Source organism: Monodon monoceros, unplaced genomic scaffold (genome assembly GCF_005190385.1).
Source record: "Monodon monoceros isolate NGI ecotype Baffin Bay Population unplaced genomic scaffold, NGI_Narwhal_1 Super_Scaffold_1, whole genome shotgun sequence".
Taxonomy (NCBI): domain Eukaryota; kingdom Metazoa; phylum Chordata; class Mammalia; order Artiodactyla; family Monodontidae; genus Monodon; species Monodon monoceros.
The window spans coordinates 64,389,918-64,402,753 of NW_021703765.1; the positions used below are offsets into that span (position 1 = coordinate 64,389,918).

Below are 12,836 nucleotides of genomic sequence, written 5' to 3' on the forward strand. Positions count from 1 at the left end.
GACCTCCTATAGCTTTCACCAATTTGGTCTTGGATCTACGCTCTGGAGAGACACAAAATAAACCTAATCCTTCTACTAGACAGCTAATCTCTTTATATGAGTCTCTTAAAAGAAATTGTGGTGACTCAGGCTACAATTCTATCAAGGATATAATAAACCCAATACCTTCCCCCTCCTCCTCCTTTTAGTGGCAGAGTGAGCTTATGTGAGTATACTTAACATGCTGGGAGAAGGGAAAATGCTCCTCTCTGGCAGGCCCCAGTGCTACAGGCCAATTCAAGATTCCAGTCTGGAGGCTGCCTATGGGCAATCAGAAATGGATGAGAGTCTCACAAAAGGTAGTGCTGGACAGGCAGGATCCTTCAGATTTTTCTCTGTTACAACCCACAGCCTTCTGCTGGCTAAAGTGCATGTCTAGCAGGGATTCTCCTTTTAGCCTGGATCAGGGGTCCTGGGTTCTCAATCTTTTGTGTGCATTAGAACCCAGGGAGTTTTCCATAGGGCCCACCCCTTGAGATTTTGATTAGTAGAAATGAGGCAGGCCTAGTAATCTGTATTTTAACAAGCACTCCAGGTACTGATGTCCTTTCTACACTGATCTGAATGAAGAAAAAAAAGATGAGCCAAAAAATACCTCGTATTTTGGCTTTATTTAACCAGAAAGCACACACACTTATAACATTTAACTTATTGGTCCTATCCATTTAAACAAAATTATTAAATTTCATGTTATATAAATAATAAAAATAATACTTCATCGTTTATTATTCATCTGGTACTAATCATTAAGTCTATCAGAATTCTTCCAGAATAAGGAGAGGACTGGTAGCATCATCTGCAGGTTACAGACTGATAAACTGAAGTTTTGGGGGAAGCATTTAACATCGGCCTTCAGAAGGGAGCCAGGCTCCTGCACTGCAGCCTAGTCCTGTCTCGGGCTGGCCAACAGAACAGGGTGGAGGACCAGCTTTGAGGAACTCTACAGGGAGAGTACGTTTTGGTCTAACACTTAGCTGATCAACCTCGTGATTGAAGTTAACACAAAAATCACACCTGGATAAGCACCACCACACGTATGCTATGCAATTTTGTGGGAATTTTAATAAAGCTAAAGAGGGCTTCTAGCACACAGGTTACAACAAGTTAAAACGTTTCACAGTAGTCTAAGTACCTGGGAAGTTTAATTATGCAAAGAAAACCCTCTTTCCTTTGAGAACAACGCTTATTTCTTTTCAAAATAGCTGCTGTGGTTCTTTTACAAATATAAAGGGTGTCTCATCTCTAACTCAGCCTTGAAGTAATGCTGTCCCAAAGCAGCCCTGGTGACCTTGTTTCCTTGTGGCAAAGTAAACCCATGTCCTACCCAGTAATTTAGCACTTAGTAAACTGACTCAAAAAGTTGAGCAGCAAATTTAGTAAAAGGTTTTGGTGATAGGAACTTACTTTCCTACTAAGACACTTCATGCATATTTGTTGCAAAATAAACTTATTTTAGAATAAAAGTAGCAAAGGCATCTAACTTTCATTTTCTGTCAGGGATGAAGACTTTCACTGGTTGGCTGACCTTCCTCTTCTTCCTGGAGCTCTCAGAACTTTGCTGACTGTACACAAAATTCATTCTTTGAATCTGTGAGAATCATCAGAGATAGGCACAATTCAGCAGAGATTTTGACGTCTGCACAAGGCATATACAAGACAGGTAGACCAAGCATTAATCCCTCTTGCTGCATAACCAATCTAAACCGGCTTTCCTGTGGGCTGGTTTAGCCCTGCACAGAGGCCCTGCTGCCAGTATCAGAGTCTGGAATTCAAAGTTTCAGGAGCTGAGGCCCCTGGATGCAGCCAGTTTCAGGGACAATTTCTTGGCTCTCTTTAGTGAATTCAGCACATGCAGCTCTTGAGAGAAGAGTTGTCAAGGTGTGGGGCCAACAAGGGGCAATTAAGGGTCAGGAGAGATCTAGGGCACTGGCTGGTTTAGAGGCAAATAGAATTGAAGTCCGTTTTCAGTTAGCAGAAACATACAGCCTTATTATTATTATTATTATTTTAATCGTAGGTTCAGATTAATGAATTAGGAAGCACCATGGCCCTTCTTTCTGCTTGATGAGACTTATATGTTATTGATTTAAGACAAGTTGATTAGTGAATCATCATAGACATATATTTCTCCATTGGGCTCAGCTTTGGTAAAGATTTTAGAATTTATATTTGCTTAACTGAGTGAACAACCAGATGTCAGATAATTCCTAATGCCTGGAATTCCAAGAAACACATGGAGGGCATTTTTATATTTTCCAGCCACTAGATGGGAGGAAAGGTTTTTCCATGTTCTCTGTTCTTTCTTTGGAGGAAAATGGAATAAGATATATGTTTTTAAGCAAGACTTAGAATATCTAGTAGAGGTTCCAACATTATTCTTTTTTTATTTTGTTATAGATACAGGTTATTATTATTGACATGTTTTTACTACAAAATAGTGGAAATGTCATTAAAGCATTTAAGTACCATTTAGAACCAAAGATTGGGTCTACAAATGGCTAATTTAATCACTAACTTTTCGTTTTAGAAAGTAGTTGAATTTCTGATCTCAGAAACCACAAATTCCCTTTGGCTTAAACCAAGACATTGACTATATAGAGCAGTAAAACTCTGAGAATATAAGTAGAGCTGCTTTTCAAGTAACTGGTTTGCTTAGATATGCAAAGTTTGAAATGGTCTGCTCTAAAGGAAAGGAAATAGCAACATAAAAACCCAAAGCACAAAAACCAACTTCTGCATCTAGGAGATGAATTTTTTACAGTGTAGCTGTAAGAAAAAGTACTTGGTAAAAGTCAGCTTTTTAAAAAATGTTGCTTGGGCATGCTTTCTATTCAAATGAAATTATCCTCACTTCTATCAAGTCTGGATACACTGGGAAGAAAACAAGATGGGTGTACAAGTTGGTCTGATGGTTTAATAGTGTTTTTCTCTTTTTCTTCTTTGCTCAAAAGTAAACCAGAGTTTTATTACAAGTTTCAGAGCTGTAATTTTCTTACAGTGAGTTCATCAGAACATCTTTAATAATGTATACAGTCTCAGGGCAACCAGTGAGGTCTGGGAAGTCTCACTGGTTTATAGAAAACTAGTGGGTTCGAAAGCAAGTGCGTGATCAGTCAGGGGATACTTCCTAACATAGATCAATAGTCCATATTCTGAACTATATAAACCAACAAATTTATCCATAGAAAGCAACATGTTTTTGAGAAACATTTTCCAGGTGTGTTCTAACTGGCTGAGTTTGCACCTTTGATGCCAAAGCCACCCAGGCAAGCATTCCCCTGGAGATGTCCAAGTTAAAAACCTGGGAGTTGAGGGAGACCTTCAAGATGGCAGAGGAGTAAGATGTGGAGATCACCTTCCTCCCCACAAATACATCAGAAATACATCTACATGAGGAACAACTCCTACAGAACACCTACTGAACGCTGGCAGAAGACCTCAGACTTCCCAAAAGGCAAGAAACTCTCCACGTACCTGGCCATGTGGCTGACAGGGTCTTGGTACTCTGGCTGGGTGTCAGGCCTGTGCCTCTGAGGTGGGAGAGCCGAGTTCAGGACATTGGTCCACCAGAGACCTTCCAGCTCCATGTAATATCAAACAGCGAAAGCTCTCCCAGAGATCTCCATCTCAATGTTAAGACCCAGCTCCACTCAACAACCAGCAAGCTACAGGGCTGGACACCCTATGCCAAACAACTAGCAAGACAGGAACACAACCCCACCCATTAGCAGAGAGGCTGCCTAAAATCATAATAAGGTCACAGACACCCCAAAACACACCACCGGACGCAGTACTGCCCACCAGAAAGACAAGATCCAGCCTCATCCACCAGAACACAGGCACTAGTCCCCTTCACCAGGAAGCCTACACAACCCACTGAACCAACCTTAGCCACTGGGGGCAGACACCAAAAACAACAGGAACTACAAACCTGTAGCCTGTGAAAAGGAGACCCCAAACACAGTAAGTTAAGCAAAATGAGAAGACAGAGAAACACACAGCAGATGAAGGAGCAAGGTAAAACTGCAGAAATACAAAGGATCATGAGAGATTACTACAAGCAACTATATGCCAATAAAATGGACAACCTGTAAGAAATGGACAAATTCTTAGAAAAGCACAACCTTCTAAGACTGAACCAGGAAGAAACAGAAAATATAAACAGACCAATCACAAGCACTGAAATTGAGACTGTGATTAAAAATCTTCCAACAAACAAAAGCCCAGGACTAGATGGCTTCACAGGCGAATTCTGTCACACATTTAGAGAAGAGTTAACACCTATCCTTCTTAAACTCTTCCAAAATATAGCAGAGGGAGGAACACTCCCAAACTCATTCTGTGAGGCCACCATCACCCTGATACGAAAACCAGACAAAGATGTCACAAAGGAAGAAAACTACAGGCCAATGTCACTGATGAACATAGATGCAAAAATCCTCAACAAAACACTAGCAAACAGAATCCAACAGCACATTAAAAGGATCATACACCATGATCAAGTGGGATTTATCCCAGGAATGCAAGGATTCTTCAATATACGCAAATCAATCAATGTGATACACCATATTAACAAATTGAAGGAGAAAAACCATATCATCATCCCAATAGATGCAGAAAAAGCTGTTGACAAAATTCAACACCCATTTATGATAAAAACCCTCCAGAAAGTAGGCGTAGAGGGAACTTACCTCAACATAATAAAGGGCATATATGACAAACCCACAGCCAACATCATTCTCAATGGTGAAAAACTGAAGCCATTTCCTCTAAGATCGGGAACAAGATAAGGTTGTCCACTCTTACCACAATTATTCAACATAGTTTTGGAAGTTTTAGCCACAGCAATCAGAGAAGAAGAAGAAATAAAAGGAATCCAAATCGGAAAAGAAGAAGTAAAACTGTCACTGTTTGCAGATGACATGATACTATACATAGAGAATCCTAAAGATGCTACCAGAAAACTACTAGAGCTAATCAATGAATTTGGTAAAGTAGCAGGATACAAAATGAATGCACAGAAATCTCTTGCATTTCTATACGTTAATGATGAAAAATCTGAAAGAGAAATTAAGGAAACACTCCCATTTACCATTGCAACAAAAAGAATAAAATACCTAGGAATAAACCTACCTAAGGAGACAAAAGACCTGTATGCAGAAAACTATAAGACACTGATGAAAGAAATTAAAGATGATACAAACAGATGGAGAGATATACCATGTTCTTGGATTGGAAGAATCAACATTGTGAAAATGACTATACTACCCAAAGCAATCTACAGATTCAATGTAATCCCTATCAAACTACCACTGGCATTTTTCACAGAACTAGAACAAAAAAATTTCACAATTTGTATGGAAACACAAAAGACCCCGAATAGCCAAAGCAATCTTGAGAAAGAAAAACAGAGCTGGAGGAATCAGACTCCCTGACGTCAGACTATGCTACAAAGCTACAGTAATCAAGACAATATGGTACTGGCACAAAAACATAAATATAGATCAATGGAACAGGATAGAAAGCCCAGAGATAACCCCATGCACATATGGTCACCTTATCTTTGATAAAGGAGGCAAGAATATACAATGGAGAAAAGACAGCCTCTTCAATAAGTGGTGCTGGGAAAACTGGACTGCTACATGTAAGAGAATGAAATTAGAACACTCCCTAACACCATACACAAAAATAAACTCAAAATGGATTAAAGACCTAAATGTAAGGCCAGACACTATCAAACTCTTAGAGGAAAACATAGACAGAACACTCTATGACATAAATCACAGCAAGATCCTTTTTGACCCACCTCCTAGAGAAATGGAAATAAAAACAAAAATAAACAAATGGGACCTAATGAAACTTCAAAGCTTCCGCACAGCAAAGGAAACTATAAACAACATGAAAAGACAACCCTTAGAATGGGAGAAAATATTTGCAAACGAAGCAATGACAAAGGATTAATCTTCAAAATATACAAGCAGCTCATGCAGCTCAGTATCAAAAAAACAAACAACCCAATCCAAAAATGGGCGGAAGACCTAAACAGACATTTCTCCAAAGAAGATATATAGATTGCCAACAAACACATGAAAAGATGCTCAACATCACTAATCATTAGAGAAATGCAAATGAGGTATCACCTCACACTGGTCAGAATAGCCGTCATCAAAAAATCTACAAACAATAAATGCTGGAAAGGGTGTGGAGAAAAGGGAACCCTCTTGCACTGTTGGTGGGAATGTAAATTGATACAGCCACTATGGAGAACAGTATGCAGGTTCCTCAAAAAACTAAAAAATAGAACTACCATACAACCCAGCAGTCCTACTACTGGGCATATACCCTGAGAAAACCATAATTCAAAAAGAGTCATGTACCACAATATTCATTGCAGCTCTATTTACAATAACCAGGACATGGAAGCAACCTAAGTGTCCATCGACAGATGAATGGATAAAGAAGATGTGGCACATATATACAATGGAATATTACTCAGCCATAAAAAGAAACGAAATTGAGTTATTTGTAGTGAGGTGGATGGACCTAGAGACTGTCATACAGAGTGAAGTAAGTCAGAAAGAGAAAAATAAATACCATATGCTAACACATATATATGGAATCTAAAAAAAAAAAAAAAAAATGGGGCTTCCCTGGTGGCACAGTGGTTGAGAGTCCGCCTGCCGATGCAGGGGACACGGGTTCGTGCCCCGGTCCGGGAGGATCCCACATGCCGTGGAGCGGCTGGGCCCGTGAGCCATGGCCGCTGAGCCTGCGCATCCGGAGGCTGTGCTCTGCAACAGGAGAGGCCACAGCAGTGTGAGGCCCGCGTACACGGAAAAAAAAAAAAAAAAAATCCCTGCCCTGTAGATTTTACAATCTGGCCATGTTACTTTTTGGCTTAATGATTTCCAATGGCATCTCACTACTTTTAGGACAAAGTCCAAAGTTCCTGCCTTGGCTTTTCATACACCATCAGTTGTTCTTTACACTTCTAGGGAAGGAGAGGGGTCACAGATTGGCTATAAAACCCTGATGAAAGCTCTGCAGTCATTCCTTAGAAAATTGCTCCCACTCCCACTCTCACACTCATCCACTGTGATGGGCCGTTTGAGGGGGCTCCTACTCCCCAAATACCTCCCAATTAGAGCCACCCCCTCTCAGGGCCTGGCTGTGCCCAGCAGTACCAGCCTCATCTCCTCTACTCTGCCTCTCACTCTCTGCCCTCTCAGTTTTCTCATACCTTGCTTCGTCTTGATTCTGGACCTTTGCACATGATATTCCTTCTGTTGAAAAAGCTCTCTCCCCTACACCAGTCCTCTTTTTGCCTAATTAATTCCTACTCATTCTTCAGATCTCAGCTGAAAAATTATTTCCTTAAAGAAACTTTCCTTCCCCTATTCCAATTAAGTTAGGTACCCCAGTCATATGCTGTTAATAGAGTTCCAAGAGATCAGGGACATGCCTGTATTGGTCACAACTTACATTAGAAGGGGCTTAATACATTTTTTTCTATGGATGAATGAATGAATGAATCTGTCTTCAAAAGCACTCTGCCTGCTGTATAGAAAGGTATTGGAGGCATCAAGTGGATACAGGGTGATGAGTCATGCTACTGTAGTAGTCAGGTAATAACTTGGATACCAGTGCAGATGGAGAGAAGTCAACAGTGAAATATTTAGAAGGTAGAGTCAGAAGGATGATCAACTGGATACAGTGGTAAAGCTGAGGTAGGTAGGTCAATAATGACTCTTGGTTTCTGGTTTAGCTAACTCAATGGATGGAGGGACTGTTGTCTCAGGCAGAGAACAATGAGAGTTTTGAACCTGCTGTGTTTGGAGTACCTGAGAAACCCCAAGTAGACGTATTGAATTGGCAGCTATATGTGGAAATCTGGAGCTTAGGACAAAAGTCTGGGTTGGACACGTAAATTTAAGAGTCATCAGCATATTGAGGCTAATTAATGCCCTGGGTGTGGAAGAGATTGCTTATTGAGAGATCAGAGCGTGAGAAGGGAAAGGGGCCCGGACATAGCCGTAAGGAACTCCAATATTTAGAGATCAGGTGGAAGATGAGCCAACAAAGAAGGTTGAGAAAGAGAGAGAGAAAAGAAGTCTAGCAGACTGTCCTACAAAGAAAGCCAAGAGAAGAGAGTTTTAAGAAGGAGTAGAGAAAATAAAAGAGGTGAGGGCGGTGGTCAGTAGTGTCAGGTATTGCTGAGAGGTCAAGATAAGGACTGAAATATGCCTACTTGATTTAGCCACATGGAGGTTACTAGGGGCATTGGATTGTTCAGGGCAGAAGTTACCTTGAAGTCGTTGAAGAATGCATAAAAAATTAAAGAAATTGAGATAGCAAGTATGCAAAGTTTTATCAAAATCAAGAGGGAGTGACCAGCTCAGCCTGGGGAATTTAGAGAAGCCTCCTTAGCAGAAGAGGGATGTTGAGCTGGGTCTTGAAGAATGAGTAGGAGTTCACCGTACTGGAGATGGGGGTGGATAGGAGAGATCCTTCTAGGTGGAAGGTTCATTCAGCATGTTTAAAGACACTAAGGCATAAAAAGACACAGAAGGTATATGGGACAGTGAGAAATGTCCCTTCATTAGATTGGCTCTTAGGGTGAGGTGTTATATATCCAACACACTCCTGTTAAAAATATAAATTCCCCTGGAATTATTACTCAATATGATGTTAGTGTAAATTAACTTATCAAATGTCTCTAAGTGGCAGCCTGCTGAAAGCAGGGCCTCACAGGCTTTGGGAAGAAAGATAAGTATCAATATAGAAAAAGCAGTTCAGGGCAGTGTGCTTTGCTTTAGGAGGTAGATCCGTGTGGCGGACCAAGGAGTGGGCAGCCCCAGACACCCAGGAAATATCGTGAGTACTTCTGTGCCTAGGGTGAGAGTGCAGTGAATTTTGCTTACTTCAAAATTGTCAGGTCAGGTATGGCAAAACGTTTTTCTTTAGAAAGAAGTTCCTAGATCAAGGAAATTTATGGTTCAAAGAGGGTCTGTGCCCCTGTAAGTTATAGCAGTGATGTTAGTTTTGAATCCTTTCCCTTAACATTTATCTTTTTTGTACAATGAAAGGTAGATCAACAGCAATTATAAAATAAATGCAATTAGCATAAATGGAGCTCGTGTTAACATTGAGATGAATGAGCAGTAAGAAACCAAATACCTAAAGAGAATGCTTACCTCCAATTCCAGTAGAGCTGTGAACTCTCTGATATGTTGGGAAGTGTCTCATGTTTTACTGAGATTTATGAAGAGTTTGCCCATTAACTTACTTTCTTGATTTTCTGTAGTTTATGCCCAGGGTTCTGGACCATGTTTATCTCTGTTTGGGAGGTAAATATGTATTCTCCTTAGAGTCATAATCACGTATTTCCATTAATCTCTAAAAGTTATTATATCGGTTCTGCCTTCCTCTATATTTTCTAAGGCATCATATGGCTTTAAAGTTCTATAATTAATTCAGTTTTTCAACAAATGTTTTTGAGCATGTTCTCTGTGTCCTTCATTGTGCTGAGCACTAAAGACACAAAGCTGATCAAGACATACTTCAAGTCCTTAAAGAGATTATGGTGGGGAAACAAACTGGCTACAGATGAAATGATAGAGTCACGTATAGGGTACAGTAAAGGTTCCAAAAAGATCTTATCAGCTCTTCCTGGGGAGGCCTGGCAAGGCTTCAAAGGGGATGTGAAACTTGAACTAAGTACTGCAAGATGAGCAGACATTCACCAGGCAAATGGCATTAGGGACTGATCTTGCAGAGAGAACATTCTAGACAAAAGCACAGGGACGGAGATATAAAGCAGAATACTCCTGGAGAATTGGGAATTGTTCAGTGGGACTAACAGGAAGGGCATAGGGTGGTGGGCTGGGTCAGACAATGTCATTCTCCGAAGTTTGGACTTTGTACTATAGTGGAGTGCCGCTGAAGGGTTCTAAGAGCAGATTTGTTTTAGAAAAGTCCCTATGGCAGCATTGTGAGGGGTGAGCTGGGGAGGAGTGTGACAAGAAGCAATGAGGCTACTTCAAGCAAGAACAAGAGCACCAGTGAGGTTAGACAGGAGAGGGCTAAAGCGGCAGAGGGCCGAAGAGAGAGAGAATGAAGGCCTGAACCTGAACCCTAACATATCTTTGCCATCCATTGTAATGGGCACAGAGGTGGCAAAAGAAAGAAAGGAGTAAAAAATGACAAGAATTACCCAGGTAATGCCATTGACAAAGATGGGAAACAGAGGAAGCTAAGGGGGTGTGTGGTAGAAACAAGATGGGGAGGATGGATGGAGAAATAACTGACTCTGTTTTCAAGATTCTGAATTGGAGGTGAGATATCCAAATGAAGATGTCCACCAGGGCACTGACTATGTGACGTGGAGCTCAGGATGGAAGACACTGCCTCAGGAGCACGTGTAGAAAGTGTATTCACTTTGGATAAAAGACGGGCTATTACTTGAGGTCTGCAGGAGGGTGGTAAAAGTGGATATAGATACAGGTACATCTTTAAATAGGGGGGCAGGAAGTTGAATGATCTATACCTGATGGCCTTAATTATTTCTATGAAGTAGAGTTTAGGTCATCTGTTTAGAAAGGGAGTGAATTGTCATGGGTGGCACTTAAGACACTTATGTGATAAAAGTATGGACAATGGGAAAGGGGCCAATAATGGACTTTCAAAACTAATAGTTATTGCTTAGAATCCAGATAACTTTAAGATATATCACCTTCAAATTAAAATATTTAAGTTTGACATATTAAAATTTTTGCTCTTCTTTTTACAAACACTTGAAGGCTTACAACAGACTGTGCTAAGAACATCATAAATGTTATGTCATTTATTCCTTGCAATAACTATGTGGACAGGGAGGGGGTTTTTATTCCTCTTCTACAGATTTAGAAACTGAAGCTCAGAGAAGTGAAATGACTTGTCCAGTTCACACATTTAGTAAGTAGAAGTCTCGAACACAGGTCTCCTGACTTCAAATTTAGTGCTCCTTATAATTTGCTTTCAACCCAAAGGGGTAAACAAAGGTAGGAAATTGCAGGAGAGGCTGTCAGAACTCTATGTAGGGTTCTTGGGCTTCTATCTGCGGTTGACCATTATTGGGCATAGCCTACTGCGACCTCAAACTAAAGCCAAAACTGAGTTCATTCATTTTCCTTTGTAACCAATTTTTCCTCATGACTTTTCAATTTCTGTTAATCACCATTTCCCAGTCATCAAAGGTGGAAAACACAGTCACCCTAGATTCCTCTCTCATTTCCTAATGCCTACACAGAGTTCTTGTAATGAGTAAATGAAATAGCACAGATAGAGCACCTGGTACATCTCATACGTGCGAGTCATTTAGTGACTGGTGGCTGTTATCATCTCTACTGCCACAGGTATCCCTACTCCAGCCAAACTGGATCCTTGTGGTTTGAAAGGCTGAAAAATGGGCCACCAAAAGATTGTGCATGTCGTAGTCCCTGGAGCCTGTGAATGTTACCTTATTTGGCAAAAAAGGCACGGGGTGGGGGGGGGCAGTCTTTGCAGATGTGATTAAGGATCTTGAGATGAAGAGATTTTCCTGGATTATCCAGGCAGACCCTACATATAAGCACATATATTTTTATAAGAGGGAAGCAGAGGGAGATTCGAACACTGACAGAAAAGAAGACAGTGTGACTGCTGAGGCAGAAACTGGAGTGATGTGGCCACAAGCCAAGGAACGCCAGCAGCCACCAGATGCTGGAAAAAGCAAAGAACCGACTCTCCCCTAGAGCTTTTAGAGGGGGTGTGGCTTGATTTCAGCCCAGTGACACTGATTTTGGACTTCTGGCCTCTAGTGAGAGAAAACATTCCTGATGTTTTAAGCCAGTAAATTTGTGGTAATTTGTTACAGCAGCCCTAGGAAACTAATACAGTTATTCCCCAAACACACCTCATTCTTTTCCCTCTTCTCTATTTCCTCCACATTTCAGAATACAGAAATCTTCTATTACTTGCTCTCTTAAATTTTGAATAATTCCTTCAAGATCAATCTCTAAAAGTATTTCATCCACAGAGCCTCTCCTGTTTCTTTAATGTAATATGAGCTTTCTTTCTTGAGCGAATACCCACAGCCCATTTTTTGTAATTAAGTTTTCCTGACAGCATTAATATTTGTAAACAATTTGTCCTTTACCTGGGGCAGGGTTTTCTGTTCTTTAGGGATTCATTTGTATTAATATTATGATCTTTAGACTCTCTGCAATGCTTTACGTGGTGTCTCACATCAGTAATTCTTTTGCTACCTACCTCTACTACCTACAAAAGTATTCAATTACATAGTTATTCACATAGCCTAAAGCTGCACTGTCTATTATGGTAGCCATTAGCCATACATGACCATTTAAATTTAAATTAATCAAAATTAAATAAAATTTAGAATTCAGTTTAGTCAGTTGCTTTAGTCACATTTCAAGTGTTCAAAAGTCACATGTGGGTGCTCAGTTCAAGTGCTGAATAAATAACCGCATATCAGACATCACAGATATAGAACATTTTCATCATCACAGAAGTTCTACTGGACAGAACTGCTTTACAGAGGCAATCTATATAATGCAAGCAAACAAGTTTCCTAGGGACCATGGTGATAATAGGAATACAGAAATTAGAAATAAATTTTCCTCAAAATGCAAAGACTTGTTATTGTAAAAATGTCACAATTTTCCCAAGATAATTTTATCAAACCAATGCAATCCCCATCAATATCCCAATAATATGTCTTTTGGAACTTATTAAGATGATTCTAGTAGTCGTCTAGA

The 12,836-nt window shown here is 40.3% G+C and overlaps 1 protein-coding gene across 2 annotated transcripts in view; it reads right to left on the reverse strand.

Annotated features, from left to right (window-relative positions):
* Nucleotides 1-1,398: 1,398 nt before the first annotated feature.
* HORMAD2 (HORMA domain containing 2) overlaps nucleotides 1,399-12,836 on the reverse strand; it is a 73,923-nt gene continuing 62,485 nt past the window's right edge. Inside the window, exon 11 of one of the 2 annotated variants that reach the window (XM_029231051.1) lies at nucleotides 1,399-1,627. In XM_029231051.1, coding sequence (XP_029086884.1) covers nucleotides 1,523-1,627 — 105 coding nt within the window. In that variant the 3' untranslated portion in view covers nucleotides 1,399-1,522. The remainder of the gene's footprint in view (nucleotides 1,628-12,836) is intronic. The other variant, XM_029231060.1, reaches the window with a different exon arrangement.